Source organism: Cyclopterus lumpus, chromosome 3 (genome assembly GCF_009769545.1).
Source record: "Cyclopterus lumpus isolate fCycLum1 chromosome 3, fCycLum1.pri, whole genome shotgun sequence".
Taxonomy (NCBI): domain Eukaryota; kingdom Metazoa; phylum Chordata; class Actinopteri; order Perciformes; family Cyclopteridae; genus Cyclopterus; species Cyclopterus lumpus.
Genome location: NC_046968.1, coordinates 12,174,126 through 12,193,664, shown reverse-complemented (window position 1 = coordinate 12,193,664; position 19,539 = coordinate 12,174,126). Strand labels below are relative to the sequence as shown.

Here is a 19,539-nt window from a genome sequence, read left to right as displayed (position 1 = left end):
TTGATAAACGGATGTTGCCAGGTTAACTGTCACCAAATCAACAAATCAAAACAACTCGAATGTCTTTGAATTGTTATTGTATGCGCAAGAGATGAGATATGGTAGAAAACTAAAAAAATTATTAAAGGTTGAGTTATAAGTCTCGTCATCTTTAATGATACTTCTGATACTTTCAGACACGACTAATAATTCCGATATGTTTTGTTGCCGCGAATTTCTATGTGCAGGGAAAAAGACGGTGTGGAGTTGACAAGAGACGAGTCTTTCAAGTATCGCTTCAAGAAAGACGGCTGCAAACATGTCCTGATCATTAATGAGGCCACGAAAGAAGACTGCGGTCACTACAGTGTCAAAACCAACGGGGGCGAGTCTATGGCTGAACTCATGGTGCAGGGTGAGTGTCAGTCATGTGAGCTGCGTACAGTATGAGACGCTTTAGTCAGTGATGAGCGCTGCGAGTGGACATTCTCATACCCTACCTTCAGGCATGCTGTCTATCTTTGGGGTATAGTGGCTCTCGCCATTTGCACACATTATTCTGCCAAGGTTGATGCCAAGAAGTCCACATGCAAGCTAAAGTTGGATGACATAAATCACGTGTCCCGGTTTCTCTCTCTGGTATTTGTTTTTCTGTGTTGTTGATTTCTTTGTGTTGATTTAATGTCCCACTTCAACAAAAATAATACCCCAAACTATGTTGACCTTTGTAATGCAACACTTAAAAATCTTAAGTATCACGGTGGGAAATTTGTATTGTCTTTTTTGTATATCAAAATGAAGTTATGGTTTTAAAATATATTTTATTGCTAGATGATAGATTTGCCTCTAGTACCAAGTCACAACAGCCTGGCGATGCTGATGAAAGATCTTCACGGGGCCCCTCAGATATTTGTAAGTCTGATTCCTAGCAAGATTTTGATGGTTTGAAAAAAATAAATATGATGACTTTTAGTGTATTTAAGACATGGCGTGTTTTGCAGGTGAAGGTTTAAGGTGGATAAATATACTTAATTTCCAATCAACAGATGATCTAAAAATGATGGATGGGGACGGTTCAAACTCATCCGTACACGGACGTAGGCAACATATAAACCCCAACTAGTTCCTCCTGTTTTTAACCACCTGGCATTTCATCTTAGTACCATTAGCCCCCCGCACAAAACCATCATGTGACACCATCAACGTTTGACTACAATTTGACCTTTTCTTGTAGAAGCTATAATTTATATTGAATATATATACTCTCACTTTTGCATATATATATTCATGTGCGTGGTTGCGTGTGTGTGTGTGTGTATGTGTACGTGTTTATGTGTGTGTGTGTGTGTGTGTGTGTGTGTGTGCGCGCTCAACACCTCGGTCCTCGGCAGAACTTCCATTAAGTAACAACCTTATTTGCAGCCCCTGCAGCGAGCTGACGAGGAACCTTTACAAGGAGCGTGGTGTGAGGTATCTCGCCCAGATAATAATTTCTTAGGGATACCTTTCATAACTCCCATGTACATCATTTCTTGTTGTATACAGTAATAGCATGAAGCTCCTTCATCTGGTCTTCAAATCCTCACACTTCATTGTCTGCCCAAAATCCAATTAACTATTCTCCTTGTGCCTGTTGCTAAGATACAACACACAAAGGCTGCACACACAACGAACACCCCACGCTTGAACACATTATTACTATATTATCCTCACATAGAATAGCTGCATCTAATTGTTTTTCATCATACATCATCATCTTATTTGCATCTTAAGTCATCGTCTCGTACAGTAGCACCTCCTCTGAAGTCTGAAGGCCTCGACAGTTTACATCATCTGAACTCTGAGCTTTTGTTTTCTCTGATTGGGTAGAAAAAGACTTGGAGGTCTACCAGAGCATTGCCGACCTCACTGTGAAGGCGAAGGACCAGGCGGTGTTTAAGTGTGAGGTGTCGGACGAGAATGTGAGAGGAACCTGGTACAAGAATGGTGCAGAAGTCAAGCAGGATGCCAGAATAAATATCACACATATTGGCAGGTGAGGATGCTTTTGCACATGCGTTAAATATGCTGCACGTATCACATGATAACATGAACTTTTTTTTACCATTTAAGGATCCACAAACTGACCATAGATGAAGTCAAACCAGAGGATGAGGGAGACTACACTTTTGTGCCAGATGGCCATGCTTTCAACCTCTCTGCTAAACTCAATTTCATTGGTAATATTGATGCTTTTTTTTTCTTTTACACTTAAAAATGAACATCATTTGTAGTTTCACAAGCTCAATTTTACTTCAACGATTTCTAACACCCTTTTTTTCCATTTGTGTCCTAGAGGTGAAGATTGATTACGTGCCACGCCAAGGTACCACAAACGTATCCTCTAGTTGAAAGCCAGATGAAATGCAAGGGTTTGTTCATTTTAACCGTTACCCTCCCCCTCTACAAGATCCTCCGAAGATCCACCTGGACTGTATGGGTCGCACCCCTGAGTCAACCATCGTGGTGGTGGCTGGCAACAAGCTGCGTTTGGATGTCCCCATCACTGGAGACCCTGCTCCCACAGTGATCTGGACCAAAGGAGAGAAGGTATAATAGACTGTTAGAATCAGCTACATCTAATGTCTGTCCAGAGCAACGGAGGTATGATCTCAAATCTGAGGCTTGGTGTGAAAGCAAAGCCTAATTTTATAATTTAATAAATATAAATCTCAGAAGAAATGTCGGCATTTAAACAACATGTCGTGCAGTTCTAATACAATACACGTTGAGGAGTTTACTCTCTTTTTACTACTATTCTGAGTTGCACAGGTTAGCTCTAGATTAGCGATGCAGCAGTCTCACTTCTCCGTCCCGATGCCTGAGGCTTTGGGGGTGGACTGACACCAAGTACCGGTTCGATTCCAGTGACTGATTCATAAGCTGTATGCCTCACTGTGTGGAAGAGATGCACCTTTTATGTGACAGGAAACATCAGGCTTCACTGAAACATTACGTTCCTAACTTTGTAAAACCAAATGTAAGAAATAAAGTAGATATTCACTGAATTATTATTTATCATTAAAATAATAAATGAGTGAGTAAAACATATTCAGAATTTACAGGAATTGCAAATCAATTGTAACATTGTTAATGCAGCAACAGCTTGTTCAAAATGTAAATATGAATTAAAACTCCAGTATATAATATATATAGTACATAACAAAGAATTGAATTAAACATATCGGCCCCATTGTCAGCGATACCCGATCCAGCTATTGAGTCAGTCTCACTGATGCTCTGATAACTCATGCATTCCTCCCTGCTAATTCATGTGTCTGTAATACTGAGCTGTCTTAACCAGGCTGAAGTAGTGCAAAGCTAATAAAAGCTTAGTTCAATGATGCCACCTGCATGCTTGCTGTTTCATTGAGTTGAGGAGAAAGAGAGGCGTACATGCCCTCTCTGTTCTCTTCGACTTGTGCTCTGCTCAAATGTAGGCTAGTTCTGTAAAACCTGATGGAGAAGAGAAAGAAGGGCCGCCATCCTCTTGGACCATAAAGGATGGGGAAGTAAGTATGCATGGATATGACTGTTTGGAGGAGATTGAGATCCAAGTTTGTCGATAGCATCTCTAACCCATGTGTGGTTCGACAATAAGCTTACAACCTTTGTCCTTGCCTCTAAAGAAAACAATAGGTTCACCTGTAGTGTATTGGATGTACAAATACAGCCAGTAGAGAAGTTGCACTCTCGACATTTCACTCTGTAAACGGCATGCAAATGGCTTACCACTCCCAATTCATGATAACAAAATATTGATCGTGCAGCTACTTGAACACGTTGTGTGTTATATTGATTTACTGCTTTACAACCCTGGATAATGAAACGGCTGCAGCAGTAACAATCACAGTCAGATGCAGACAGATACATGAAAAACAGCTTCTCCAGTGGCTATTGATGTGTGTTTCACTTGTATGTCTCACTTTTGCATTAAGAGCATTATAAAAACAAAAACTGCATGTGGTCAGTATCCGTCCACGTCAATCAGGTAAGAGCATGTCCAGAATCTTCCTAAAGACAGACACAGGTCAGCGGAAACTGGGCAGTAAGTATGGTTTTGTATGGCAACTTGATAAAGTGACTCTGTGAAATAATCCCTGGATGATATACTGAATTACTTAACAATATTGATATTTATATCAATATTTAGTTTAAATTACAAGAAATCAGTATATGAACGCAACTTCCCTTTTGAGCAACTCATTAGACTTTCATTTCAGAAGCTGGTCCCGTATTTGCATGGTGATGTCTGGAGTTGTGTGTTCCTATCAAGTTGTTGGCTTTTAAAAGCATGGTTTTCCCAAATACTTTAATGAACTTTGAGATGGAAAGTGTTGTGTTTACTATCCCTCCACATGTTGACATGATGTGTGTGTACATGTATTGTGCGATGCTGCATCTTTTTTTGAAACTGTCAATCAGTTTAGAGCGAGACTCAATCCAGTTCTGCTCTGGTTCTCATTGTGTCCTGAAGGTTGTCACAGAGGGAGACAGCAGGGTCCATGTTGAAACCACCAAGGGACACTGTATTTTCACCATCGAGGGGGCTGAGAGACAGGACGAGGGGAGGTATTCTGTTGTGGTCCGAAACCCCGCTGGGGAGGACACTGCAGATATCAATGTGAAAGTTGTTGGTAAGACTGAGCTCCCACATGCATTTCAAAAGAAACAGTCAGGATTTCATTATCATCACAGTGTAGACAAATAAACTCTAAATTAGTTTGTACAATCTGTTCATCACCTGTATGAGTAAATATACATGTTGGTTTTTTTCTGATCACAAGTCATGTTTCCCACAGATGTTCCAGATCCTCCCCAGGCTCCCAGAATCCTCAGCTTGGGAGAGGACTCCTGTGTGGTCCAGTGGGACCCCCCTCTGTTTGATGGTGGACAGCCAGTTATTGGTAAAACATATCAAAACGTGTTCAAATTATTTGGAAGTATTCTCCTCCTTTATGGTTCTGACTCGCCTAGTTGGTGACAACATTTAATTATCAGGCTACGTGCTGGAGAGAAAGAAGAAGAAGAGCTACAGGTGGATGAGACTGAACTTTGACCCTTATTCTGAAACAACCTATGAAGCCAAGCGGATGATCGAGGGAATGGAGTACGAGATGCGAGTCTATGCTGTCAACGGCATCGGCATGTCTCGTCACAGTCCAGCCTCACAGCCTTTTGTGCCAGTCGGTGAGTCTTTACCAACAGGTTTATACCAGCTGCTATCCCACTTTGTGCATTAAATTAATACTTGTTCCAATGTTTATCCCACAAAAAAAAGCTTTTAATTGTTGAACCTCAATTATAACGGAGATCATTTATAGATCAATTTACAACACCCACCACACCACAGTAATATGAGGATGATGATGAGCGATGGGAGAGGGGGATGAAGATGACATGGCAGTCTTTTGATGAGTCAGGGGTTGTTTCATGCCTGGTTTGCTCAGACTAAGGTTTCACTCTGGTCACGGGACCCGGTTGATTTGTGTCGAGAAAGGACAAGGTCATGTGTGTAAACCAAGAAGCCTGTGGCTCGTCTGTGTAACAGAAATATATGTTGCACATCGCATGCGACCCACAGGTCCTTTCTGAGTAATGTCATGACGGTGTGTATGTCTGTTACATCACCACATGGACAAAATGATGAGGACATATTACACCCAAGTCCTACAGTGTCGCTTGTTTAAGAAGGGATGGCGTGGCTCAGTTGGGCAGGGTTGAAGATTTGCTCCTTGTCTCCTGCAGTCCGCATGTCAAGTGTCCTTGAGCTAGATACTGATCCTCTGATGGTTAAAAGAGCAACAATTTACGCACCATTGCACTTATACAGCATAACATTGTTGGACTCTCAAATCAACAGTTTTTAAAAAGGAAATCGATGCAGCATAACACTAGATATTGTTTTCTTTTATTCTGTGCATTCTTCTTTGTTGTCAAAACCAACATTATCCAAAATGAGCTTCTACAGTTAGTCAGAGATGCAGGTTTGTTTCAGTAGTGGCAGCTTATGGAGCAGAGATGAAGAGCGAGCTACAGAGGTCTGATAAGTTACATTTTGCAGCTAAAAGAACATGTCCTCTCTGCCACGGCATTCACTGCATTACATCCATGTAAAGGTTGAACCGCCCTGAAAAATTATTCAATTCAATTCAGTTTATTTTGTATAGCCCAATATCACAAATTACAAATTTGCCTCAGAGGGCTTTACAATCTGTACACATACGACATCCCTGTCCCAGGACCTCACATCAGATCAGGAAAAACTCCCCAAAAAATAACCTTTTCACAGGGAAAAAAGGGAAGAAACCTTCAGGAGAGCAACAGAGGAGGATCCCATATGATGTTAATGAAATCAAAATCAACCGCACAGTCTTTGTGAAGCAGATCACCTGAGTTTTTCAATCTCTTCAGAGATAATTCCTCAAGACATTTGATACATTTGAATTATTGCTTCTTTAGTCATGAATATTTATTGTTTGAGATAAGAAGATTTTAATTTGAGTTCCTTTTCAATGAAAAGTTATACTCAGGCTCTACTGTATTTGTTCTCTGAGGAAATGGCTTTCTTGTTTAAGATTCTTTACCTTGTGTGAATCCAAAGACAGTATGCAACGTGGACATTCTTCATGTTGGTACTAAACATACAAACACAAGGAAAACAAAGTAGGATGTAAGAGTCAGACTGTCTGTTTTACTTCCTTGCATATCAATTGTCAAATAAATCGTAGGTGAGTGTGGTGATCCAGAGGTCTGGGACAAGTCTAATAAGATTTACTTCCTGACTGTTCTGACAATATCTTGTCAGGCAGAGGCTCAGGTTTCAATTGTCTCCCAGTCTTTCACTGATTCTTTAACTACCATCTAGTTCTCCACTTATTGATTTAAGAGGGAACACCATTGTATCCAGATGGCGCTTGTGTGTAAAACAGACGATTAGGAAACTATCCATGGCATTCCTCTCTATAAATAATGGCCTGCTTGGACCAGCTGCTTAACACTGAGGGGTCCACACTACTGTGGAGGCTGCTGCTCCAGAGGGAGCATTGTTGTCACTACAGCGAAGAGAATGAGATCATAGGTTGGAGCAAGGCATCTGGCAGACGAGGCGGACATGTACGACCATCAGATTGAATCAGCTGCAGGACTATTAGACACTGAGAAAGGATGAAAAAAAAAAAAACTCCCAAAGACAGCTGAGAAGAAGCCAATGGAAGAAGAAAGACATGCTCCAGTGGAGGCACCAGCAGAGGTGGAAGACAGCAAGCCCGAGACAGAGAAACCTCCACCTGATGTGGTAGCACAGGAACCCTGAAGCCAGCAGCGAACCACCAGCAGCAGCAGTCTACCCGTCAGAGGCAGACCCGAGTAGGGAAGATGGAGCTCCAGCTGAGAATGAGACACCACCAGCAGAGGGTGTAACCCCAACAGAAAGTAGTCCCCCGGCAGAGGTGACCCCTGTGGAGCCCGTTCCTGCTGCTGAACCAGAGCCAGAGCCGCAACCTGTTGGTAGTGGGCATTATTCCAGCAGCTCTATATTTTTTTTATTGGAGTACATGTGTGAAAGTGTGAAACACAGTTTTAGACATCATGCTGCTGATGATTTGCTTTTAAAACACATCTGAATGAGATACTCTACACAGACAACCCTGAGCTACTTTTGAAACAATCCCTGTGACTTTCTACACACAAGGAAGCCCTTGACATCTGATGCCATCATTCGCTAGTGCTGAATACTTAGACTCTGCCCTTTGACGTGAAGTCCTGGCCTGAGTGACGACTCGACCTCAACACACATTCATCACCTTTCAGTCAAATCACAAGTCGTCAACAAGATGTGGCAACAACATGGAAATATATGGTGGACTTTATAAATATGACCTAGGAACGATAAAATGATGTTGCTGATATTTGGAGGATTTTTTACTCACAGTGTTTGTTATCATACTTTCAATATTGGTTGCTGATATTGCATATTTAGTATGTCTTGGCAGTGAATTCTTTCCCAAAAGTGTATGAATCTACCTGTTGGTGGAGGTCACTGCTCCAGATGACTTGATGAATCAGTAGTAATATGTTCGGTGTTTCATCAGGCTTGTAATTTAAAACAACTAGTGTAGTTTCTCTTCAGTCTCACACAAAAATTTAATGGGAATTTATTATTCTTTTATCATTATTTATCTTAGCAGTCAATTATTCATCCTTTTTCACGTTCCGTAAATCCTCCTGACCTCTACAGTATTCTTGCAAATGAGAGACTAGATCCTAAAACTAATTGCTAAACACGGTACAATCAATATTGCTCTGTCATTTGTTTTCTTGAAAACAGAGCCATCTAAAACGTGTTGTGACTAGCGGTTTGCTTTGGGCCCTTCTGTGGTGAAAACAATGTGTGGGACGTAGCTGATAAACCAAAGCCATCATTTCATCCCTGCGGGACATAAAGTGCAGCAGGCACCAAAGACCAAAGACGGCTCATCTTTCCCGCGATGACATACAAAAGCTTCCAGGCTAATAGATTGGTTTGATAACACAACCACAAGTATCTGATACTGAGATGGATATTGTTTTTGGTGTTATATGAATTAGGATCATTGCCAGGATCAGGGAGTCTGTTGTTAGATGACATATGTACATTTTACTAAATGAAATACATCCATCTATTTCTTTTGTTTATCTGTGGACAGGTTGTGATGGTAGTAAATGAAATGTTAAAATGTTTTAAGCATAACATATACTGTAGCTACGCCAATGACTTCCTTCACCATGTATGACAAACAGCTACAGTACCTCACAACTATACTTGCAATCATTGCAAATGTAAGAATATAAGGAAACATTTGACTCATCCCTCTTTAAGTAACTCAAAGATCCAACAAATCAACTAACGTAACGAGCTCCCTTGGTATCGTTCTGTTGCCCAAAGGTAAATCAAAGTTTAATTGGGGGAGCCACCAAAAATGTACGTTCATGCCTCATTCCACCTTAAAACCACTTGATGCTGTTTTTTTCATTTGCCAATTTCTGATTCATCCACTTGTTCAGTAATTAATGCAGTATTTATTTCTTTAATGCGCTAACTGACTAACAGAGCCATTTATCTGCCCTCTTCCTCACTCTCAGCCCCCACAAGTCAGCCCATCGGACTCTGCCTCGACGACATCAGTGACACTTCCATCTCGCTGAAGTGGCGGCCGCCTGAGAGGATTGGCTCAGCTGAACTCGAGGGTTATGGGGTTGAGTACTGCAAGGAGGGCAGTAAGTGCTGGACTTAACCGCCGGCATGCTTTTGATGAGGAGCGTTTTTAATAGCATATATCAACAGAGTTTATATCCATCAATCAGTTAATCACAGTGAAGGGAAGCAAATGTTGTAAGTTAGGAGAAGAATGAAAAAAGCTCTTTGAAGACACCCTGCTAACCCTGTCTCAGGTTTATACTATGAAACTGCAACACACCCTGTTGTATATGTCATTCCTCTGTCTCTCAGTTTGTGTCACAATATAAATTACATTTATATCTGTTACTTGCAGTCATGAACTGTTGTTTCCCTTGTTGTGTGTTTCCTGGTCGCAGCGGATGAATGGATACCAGCCACTCAGGGTCTGACTGACCGGACATCAATGGTCATCAGAAACCTCACCACCGGAGACAAGCTGAAGTTCCGTGTGCGGGCCTACAACATGGCAGGACCCAGTGCTCCCGACACGCTGGCTCAACCTGTCACCATCAGAGAGATAATGGGTGAGTATTTATAGATTTGATTACTTTTGTGGACTCTCTGCTTCTTTAGTTTCAACCAATGCATCTAATATACCAAAATATTTCCTTAGGTTTAAATTCACCCTTAATTCTTGAGTTTCCTCCATTTTTTTTTTATTTCCCTTCATTCCTCTTATTGTGTTTTTTTGTTTCACAGAACGCCCTAAAATTTGGATCCCTAGAAATCTCCGCCAGACTCTCATCAAGAAAGTTGGAGAAACTGTCAACCTTGTGATAAAATTCCAGGTGCAATATACAGTATACCTTCTTAAACCATCATTCAAACACCAAAGGGCCTTACTCGTGTCTTTATAGAGTGAAACGTAAACAAGGCACAAAGACTGAAATAAATTAACCAGTAATTTGGTTAAAAAAACGATAAGTCATCATGATTAAACATTTGTGATCATAGATAAGTGTTTCATTAATATATTAACTGAAATGATGTTGATAAACAAATAATGTTTGATGTGTGTATTTAAATTGGCTTTGCATGTAAATGTTCCACCAAGAAGATGTCATGTTTGTCTTCAAAAGAGGACGGTAAGATTGTCTTGGTCATGTTACGGTGTTTTACGCTGTCGAGGAGAGATGCAGCGTGAGTACCTGTTGGGGTCGTTGATTTGGATAACATTTTTATTTTGCTTGACCAACTGGCTGACAGGTTTCTAGACAATCAAAAGGCACCTGCAGTGTCAAAATGTACAGTTTGTTCTTAAGGTGACAGAGAAAAGGCCATGTTTTTACCAAGCATGCATGGTCAGGCTTCCTTTCATATCAATATATATCTGTCAATGATTAATTGGAGTGTTTGGCCACCTGTTGGTGGCACACTATGGAAGGTCAGTCCTTATGTTTGTACCAGTTTTCATGGCCAATATGTCCACAAGTGTCAATGTCTTACTAAGGACCAATAGAGTGTAATCCAAGCTGTGTTTCTTAGAAAAATCACCATCTGAAATCTTGACCTGACACATAGCATCTTGAAGTGAAACCCTTCCATTGTCTTTTTGGTCGTGCAGGGTAAGCCCAAGCCGAAGGTCACGTGGATCAAAGACGGGGAGCCTCTGAGCCCGACATTCGCTAGTGTGAGGAACAGCGATGTGGATACCATTTTCTTCATTCGCAACACAGAGAGAAAACACTCGGGGAAGTATGATCTCCAATTGCAGATTGAGAATATGGAAGACAAAGCAAGTATCACACTGCAGGTTGTTGGTAAGCAGGACTGGTTGAGGGTATGATAACTAGAGTAGTATCATTATATCATTAGGAATAAATACAATGTCTGTTGTGGGCAGTTACTCACAATCCATATCTCTCATCTGTAGATCTCCCAGGGCCCCCTGAAGCACTGAAGATCACGGACACCTGGGGCTTTAATGTGGCGCTCGAGTGGAAGCTCCCAAAGGACGACGGTAACTGTGAAATAACTGGTTACACCATTCAGAAAGCTGAGAAAAAGACCATGGTGAGACTCTACATCCGTAGGTGCTAGCAGCAGTGCTTACATTTATGTTACATTTAAATTAAACTGAATACAAACTTCTGATGTTGATGCTAGGCAGTAATTATGCTCATTAAAAGCCAGAAGAAACCCTCAAGAATATATGTTCATACGGCATAAGAAATCCTTACGAGTGGAAAATGTTGGATCCGAGTTACAAAGGTTGGAGAGAAAACTTGAACCCAATTAATCATTTTGTTTTGTTTTTTAAAAGAGACTAAATTCAACTGTCAGGTTGCGCCACTAAATAATCAGCAGCTTCAGTCAAAATAAGTAGCAATACATTTATTTTCTCTCAAAATGCAAATGTTTACGAATGCGATCCATTTGGGCATTAGACATATTGACAGTAATTGAGCCAATTATTGAAAGGTCATGGCCACTAGGAAGTGGAAAAAACACAACATCTGAAGGTCTTCTTAGGACGACAATGGTTGTCTTTCTTGCCCACTAAAACTGTTACATTGCAGGCCTTTAGTTTCACCTGCCAACCACCAGCTGAGCTGCTGTGAAGCCACATTTGGCCTTTCTATTGTCATGAATGAGTGTGCATGTACGTGTGAGAATGAATGCTGCATGGACACAGAGGGATATTTTAGCCTCCCCTCGTGACTCATAGACTGTAATCAGCAAATGCATTATGGGCCTGTTGGCAAGACCTCCAACTAGCACCGTCCTCCACCTCGAGCTGCCAGGAACGATGTCGGCCAGGAATGTCCTAATCTTATCCTCGTAGCCTTGACCTGGTCTGGATTGTCTGTATGGTGACGCAGGGCCCTTGTTCTCCTGCCTGCCTGTGCTGACGGTTCATGTTTCACTCTAGTCATTATTAGATCAAATTAATTACACTTGCTTGAAGGTGACGCTTATCATGTTATTAATAACAATGAACTGCGTACATATTAGATGTAATTTCAATTTAAATCTGCCCATATCCTCTTTCATTATTGTACCTACATAAATACATCTAAACTGTACCCAGTTACACAACTCTTTAGTTTCAGGTATTTTGAAAATGAAATCAGTGATATATCTTGAAAATGATTGCCTGATATTATTTACCATATTTACAAATCAACAGAAACACTACACTGAATTGGAAAATACTGATTTGGGAACCATGTTTTTGTGATTCATGTGAAGGAGTGGTTTACAGTCTATGAGCAGTACAGACGAACCAACTGCGTTGCATCGGACCTCATCATGGGGAATGAGTATGTCTTCCGAGTCTTTGCCATCAACCAGGTGGGCCCCAGCCAAGAGCCCTGCAGCTCAACAGACAGCGCTTACATCCACAAAATAGGTGGGCTGTGACTGCACATAAACAACCGGTACAAGGCGGTTATGGTTCCGTTTTTATGTCATGAAGAGAATTATACCCAATTACCCGATTGTCTGTCTGTCTCTCTTCCCAGGTATGGAGTACAAGTCGCCCACCTACAAGGACCGTGACTTCTCACAGGCTCCCAAGTTCACACATCCGTTGGTGAACCGCTCTATCATAGCCGGATACAGCACAACCCTCAGCTGCTCAGTCAGAGGCATACCAAAGGTCAGTGGGGTCATCACATGTTATGCAAGCGATGCGTGTGATCTTTTTTTGTAACGAAAAAGGAATACAATTTCAATTTAATTCTGGCAAAACAATTCCTACAGAAGGTCCACTTTCTAGCTCTTTCCAAAGCTTCCAACCCAAACACTGAAGCTGTTAGGAGCACTTTTTGGAAAGCTAAATAAAGATATTTAAGCATGAAACACTTCAAACTGAAGTTCCACTCACCAGCTTTTACAGGAATAACTGAGTAACTTACAACTGGAATAAAAGCAAGGGAAAACTACTCCCAAACCGACATAGAATTATCTATAATAATGATATAATGCTCCGATACTAATACTTGTGCAATATCGCAGATTGTAAAAAGTATCAGCTGACATATTTTAATACTTTGTCCTACCTTGTTAGCCCAAAGTGACCTGGTACAAAAACAAGATGGACATCTCAAATGAAGCCAAGTATCGGATGTTCTGTAAACAAGGGGTTCTGACACTGGAGATCCGTAAGCCGTGTACTTTTGATGGAGGAATATATATGTGCAAAGCAGTCAACGACAACGGGGAAGACGTAGTGGAGTGTAAACTGGAGGTCCGCCGTAAGTATCCTCCTGGGAGGTACAAAGACACGCATGGGTCCACCTTTCTTGACTGACTTGACACTCACATCCCATCTCTTTCTTTTTGTTACAAAAAAACAACAAAAACATGTTTAGTGTCATAAAAAATGATCAACATGTTATAGTATAGCCCTTATTTTTCCTGAAGTGGATTTTCTAAAACAGAGTGAATATATGATGTAAACAAAAAAAAAGGTTTCTAAATTTCCAAGAAGAGTCCTGGAAATAATTATATGTTTATGATTATAGGAAACATAGACATTTCCCCCAAATAACTGCAGAATATACAGCAAATCCAAATAAACAAAAAAACTCTAAATATTCCCATATACAGCCACAAATTAGCCAGAGAAAGATGAATGTAAAAGTCAATATTCTAATCCGTCAATTACTCGCAGTATTCGGGTAACTACAAAAGAGAAAGAAGTGATAATAATACGAGAAAATAGAATAGCTTGGGTCAAGTTTTATGTGCATGTTTAAGCATTTTCTACAGTTATGTTGACTCTTTAAATAGTTTGGGCTGCTGACCGGTATCTTTGTGTGCTTCTCACTGAAAACCTTGGAAAAGCATCTGTGAGCTGCTATTTATTATAGGTGGTTAAGTTAATATGTGTCTGGACAATAAGATACACAATGATGAGATTAATGCCTTTTTGGTTTTCCACTTCTGATGAGGAGCAGCACAAAGCAGCTTCCCTAAACCTTTCTCATAAAGAGACTCCCAAACGGGCTGCTGGGTCTCTCAAATGGTCTGAAGGGGAGAGCCATAAAGTGATGCACAGCAGGATGTAGGACGAGTAGATTTCATCAGGATATATTACTGCATTCAAGTATGACATAATTATCATAATATTACAACTTCTTTCTCAAAATATTCTTCTCCTCAAAGAACGCAGATACGTTTTTTGATTCTCAAAGAAAGATTTCTGAAGAACAAATCAGTCATTAAGGTGCAGGGGGTTGTATTTGAACTCAAATATATGTCTATGTCCTCAGTGTCATAACCAGTCAAAGTATATTATGACTATTTCGTAAAGTATGTCATAACAATGTTGATCGAATCTCCCATAAAAATCTCCCCATAAAAAAGTCAAAGTATAGTATGCTGTAAAAATGTATTCATATGGTACGTCTTTCAAAAAAAAGATAGTACTGTGTAGTAGTCCATAAATATGTAAATAAAAAAGTCTTTAATAACAAATTCCTAGTATAGAACGCATTAAACCACTAATGTGGGCTGCACGGTGGCGTAGCGGCCAGCACTGTCACCTGTCAGCTAGAGGGGCCACGGTTCCCCGGGCGGTCCTTTGTTTGTCTTTCAGCTCATTGTTATTTTCTTTGGGCCCACAACTTTATTGTGTTGGGTCACTCCCATAACTGTAAAGTCAAAACCGCTATAACCCTACGGTACACTACCTCCTCAGCACCAAACCGCTGACAGACACAGACAGCAACAAGTTGTCGATATGAGTAATAATCACTAAATGATGAAATGTCATTATAGTGTTACACCTATTTTCTGTTACACCTAAGTGGGCATGAAATATCATATGATTTAATAAGTTTGAAAACTTATTAATATTGAAAATATTTTTTACACAAAAGAAAAAGAAAATCCACAAATAATGAGACAATAATAATACTAATTTGAAAAAAGTATTTGCTTTTGAAAATGTTGCTACCAATTTCACTTTGTGCCACTTATCAAGGCTTATCTATATTGACTTATGTTTTGTTTCTGGCTTGCAGCTCAAATTGCAAAAGAAGAAATTGATTAAAGATGTTCGGCGACTGACTGAAGAGATTATAAATGTGTCTCCACGTTGTTTGTTTTGTGTCACGTCAAACTGTGATCATCCCATATATCCTTTATATTTGCCACACGTTCCTCCTTCATCTCAATCATCTATCATATCACCATACTCGCTGTTGTGTTAGTGTCACGTGTAACTCTCGATTAATGAATTTCACACTTACTTCTAAGTAAAAGTGTCATAGTAAAGGAAGGTGGAAATATTTATGAAATTAATTTATAATTTCCTATCTTGTGTCTCATTTATGTCAGCTGGTCTAAAGAAATGTACTGCAGTGTTTGATTTGTTTGTGTGCTTGGAAAGGTCAATATAAATGCAATAAAAACACAAAAGTGAGTGATTTCATTCCGTTATACTATCAAGTAGTGAAATGACTTAATAATATAAAGTAATGTTGTACAAGTGGAGACCAGTTCTGGAATCTGCCATCAAGATAGCTACAGCAGCCATGGTGTAGTAAAGCAAAAAGTCATAGTATAATATACAATAAAACAGTTGAGGTATTGTATGCTATAAACAAGTCAAAGTATAGTATGTCATGACAAAAGTCATTGTATTATATGCCATAAAAAGTCTATATATATTTCTAAATATATATAGAAATAGTCAAAATAATCAAGAAAAGTAATCAAAAAAAGTAATTCAAAAGTAATTTCATAGCATAACATTTGTTATAAAATCAGAGATGAATTAGCCATAAAAAAGTCAAAAATATCCATACTATAGTTTAATGTCATAAAATTTCATATTCACGCCATATTACTGTATTGTATGTCACAAAAAAAATATTGCATAGTATGCCATAAAAAGTACATTTGTGATTTGTGAGCTCAACTAATTTAGGAAAATATTATATTGGAATGATATACTTACATTGAAGCGTCATTGACTTTACAGAGGTGTCCGCCATTGCCCGTTGTTGTCTACACTACCGCATGGCATTGTGGGATATTTATGATGTTGTAGTTTCCAGTGTTTACGTACTGTAATATTTCACTGGAAATAGTATGCAATTCGTTCGCTATTGGTTTTAGCATACTAAATAGCATATTTACTAGAAGTAAGAATTGACTGCAAAAGGAGCAGTCTAACAATATCAGTGTGTTGTTAAAATGTATAGTATAGTAAATCATAAAAATGCCAAATCCTAATATTGTAAGCCGTAAAATAGTCATAATATAGTATACCACAAAAAGCCATAATCTGGTATAGTCTACAATACCAATGACAAGTCAAAGTATTGTATATTGCAAAAAGGCCATAGTATAGTATGTCCTAAACAGATTCATAGTTCACTATGCCATAATAAGTCATAGTATAGTACGCTATCAGTCAGTATAGTATGCCATGTAAAGTCATGGTACAGTATCTCATGAAATGCCATAGATAGTATACTACATCATAAAAATGAGTGAAGGATTTTATTCAGTCATGTTATGAAGTTGGGTCATTATGTTACAGTGTATTAAGTAATGGTGTCCATGTGGAAACCAGTTCCATGAAGAGCATGCCACGCACACTCAGAAGACTGGATGAGAGTTATTGAGGCCTTGGTTTTATTGTCCCAAAGGCTCGCTAAAGCCGGAGGTGTGAGCAATGTGACTGACGAGCGCCACAGAGACGTGTGTGAAGGGCTGGAATAGCAACACAGTCCTTTTCCTGCTGAGGGCGTGTAAATGAAGACGAACACATGTCGGCGTTGGACGAGCGGGAGCTGCTGTGACATCACTCGACAGTTATTCCTTTGATGCCTTCGATGTCAATATTTCCTGTGACCTCTCGACGTACAGCTGCGAAAGATCCAGTGAGCCTTTGTACACGTCACCAGGCCACTATTAACACGCGTGACGAATGCCTTACAGGGCCTCCACTTTTGCCAGGTGTTTTGACATTACAAGTGAAAAGCCTACACGCTTCAAAGCTAAACAGGACATCTTAAATTGTCTGTTCCTTTATACAATGCCTGAGGTTATTTTTCACTTAGCCCCAGGTTACAGCTCTCTTCACAAGTGACGGGAGCCAGAAGTGGTGGACAACATGACTGGAGGTGAAAGAAAACTCCACTTAATAGCACAAAAAGTTTTATACGTACAAAGAGGCTTTGAAAGGTCACGTTTTGAAAAAAATAGCAAACATTTTCCCCTACAATGATGTCGGTGTGGCCAATTTCAGCTGAAACCAGTGGAGCAAATCTCCCGCCAGCACCTCTCTAAGGCACAGTGGGTGTCAAGTCAAAAAGGATTTTGATTTGACAGAAAAAACTAAGGAAAAATTTATAAATAAAAATAATTGTAAATTAATAAAGCAATTAGGAACATGGAAAAATAATCGCAAATTAAATAATAAACAAAACTCAATGATGTAGAAGTGCAGGAAAACTCTACATGTAATACAACAAAAGTCATGCAGTCAAAATGTTTCTTGAGTAAACGTGTCCGCATCATCATATAGTTAAAAAGTACCAAAACTAAAAGTATGCATTTATGTCAACGCTCATAAAAGTGCTGCGGATAAATACAGCCCGATTTATTTGTTGATTATCTTCTGTAAATACAATTTGAAATGGAAAAATAACCAGTAACTAATGCATTCACACCAACGTGTAGTAGCATGGAATTTAAATACTATTATATATTCTCTGGAAGCTGTGAAAGTCATGGGTATCCATCCAATAAATGCAGAGATATTTCGGTCTAGACCAAAGGAATGGACCGTCTCTGGACATTTTTCTGAGCAGAGATGAGACTCTTTGTTATATCTGATTGGACAGCTGGCTTCAGACACTTCCACCAGTGTGGTGAAAGAATGACCTTCCTTCTCATGAGGCGATTATGCAGCTCTGCTGGGAGAAAAATATGCACCATTTGAGTCAATAGTTTCATCTTCAGGGGAGCCGTCCTTTCTATGACATATTGCAATTAACTACATTTTCTAAATTATCTCCAGTCCCAAAACCAAACTGGGCAGGTAAAAAAGTATAATGATGTCAGATATGATAACATACGTGAAGATAATGGTTGCTGTAATTTCAATACTAAACACAAAGGTAAAAGAGAAATGGGTCAATTTATCCAATTTTATTCATTCACAATTTTATAGAATTATTATTCTACTTGAACAGAATAAAAATAACTCTGGAAGATCTCACATGAAAAGCTACAATGAGATTTTATTTTGAACTGAAATTAAGGGAGATTATTTTTATAATCCGTATTATTCTGCAAGTTTGTATCCATAAAAGATCAAACTAAAAAAAGTCATAGTTTATAGTTTGGTTAAAAATAAATCACAGTATACAGTACATAGATCCTCCCACAATTTGCACTTATCTAAAATGATGATGTAAAACTTAAAGCTAAGAATGCAAACAAAGAGAAGAACAGAGAAAACAGACATTTCTTTTACAAAGCACTGCTGGTAGCCACTACAGTCGAGGAGGTAGCTTCCTTAGTTAGCATCCCATTCTTGATTACTTGTTTTTGTTTCAAATAATTTACATACAAATACAAAACACAATAACCAGCCTACTTACAAAACAAATTGTAGTTTCACCATATGGGAAATCTCAAACAATCAACAGACATTTTGGTTGGTGTAAAAATGTACACACCCGGTCGAGAAAAATTGCCTACATGGGAATTCAAATTAAAAAGATCAAAATGAAACGGTGCACTATAAGTACACAAGAATGCCTTGTTGGTGGAAGATAACGTTTCCCTACATTGCCTAAATTCCTGAGCACTCACATGATGTGCACTTGTGGATACACGCTCCGAGGGTGTATCCACCTTTAATGTGTACAGTCACGCTCCAGCAAACCAAACGTCAGTCAATCCCTCGTCACGCGGTTTCACTCGGGTCAACTCTCAGGGTGAAAGGATGTCCATGTTAATATACTATATAATAATGCTGTTCTGATGACCTGTACAACAATACAGAGTGAAATGTACGTACAGTAAAAAGTCTATAATATTAGCTGGATTGAAAGACCCTTATTTTCATACTTTGACCAATATGGACTTTTTTGCACTGTAGAGCTGTAAAGTACCGAAAAGAAAAGAAAAAAGATCCACACTGCAGATACTTGTCTCTAAATATCTGTGGTTGAATATAATTACACACATTTAAATTATAATAGTCCATTTTATATTTTTTTGGCACCACTTAAAACGTCCTTGTTGACTCAGCTGGCTGCCAGTCTTGTGCTGCTTTCACATGACGTTGGAAGTGAAAGAGTGGGATTATATTCACGTTTAACTTGGAC

At 39.4% G+C, this 19,539-nt stretch overlaps 1 protein-coding gene across 1 annotated transcript in view; it reads left to right on the top strand.

Moving 5' to 3' along the window:
- The window catches only part of mybpc3 (myosin binding protein C3), a 28,359-nt gene extending 12,843 nt beyond the window's left edge, over window positions 1-15,516 (top strand). Inside the window, exons 15-32 of the mRNA XM_034560255.1 lie at window positions 228-394; window positions 1,849-2,014; window positions 2,092-2,198; window positions 2,315-2,344; window positions 2,429-2,568; window positions 3,459-3,530; window positions 4,496-4,655; window positions 4,821-4,925; window positions 5,020-5,208; window positions 9,142-9,276; window positions 9,595-9,762; window positions 9,938-10,026; window positions 10,803-10,998; window positions 11,112-11,251; window positions 12,431-12,590; window positions 12,703-12,839; window positions 13,251-13,437; window positions 15,211-15,516. Of these exons, the coding sequence (XP_034416146.1) occupies window positions 228-394; window positions 1,849-2,014; window positions 2,092-2,198; window positions 2,315-2,344; window positions 2,429-2,568; window positions 3,459-3,530; window positions 4,496-4,655; window positions 4,821-4,925; window positions 5,020-5,208; window positions 9,142-9,276; window positions 9,595-9,762; window positions 9,938-10,026; window positions 10,803-10,998; window positions 11,112-11,251; window positions 12,431-12,590; window positions 12,703-12,839; window positions 13,251-13,437; window positions 15,211-15,239 (2,377 nt within the window). The 3' untranslated portion in view covers window positions 15,240-15,516. The remainder of the gene's footprint in view (window positions 1-227; window positions 395-1,848; window positions 2,015-2,091; window positions 2,199-2,314; window positions 2,345-2,428; window positions 2,569-3,458; window positions 3,531-4,495; window positions 4,656-4,820; window positions 4,926-5,019; window positions 5,209-9,141; window positions 9,277-9,594; window positions 9,763-9,937; window positions 10,027-10,802; window positions 10,999-11,111; window positions 11,252-12,430; window positions 12,591-12,702; window positions 12,840-13,250; window positions 13,438-15,210) is intronic.
- The last annotated feature ends 4,023 nt before the right edge of the window (window positions 15,517-19,539 follow it).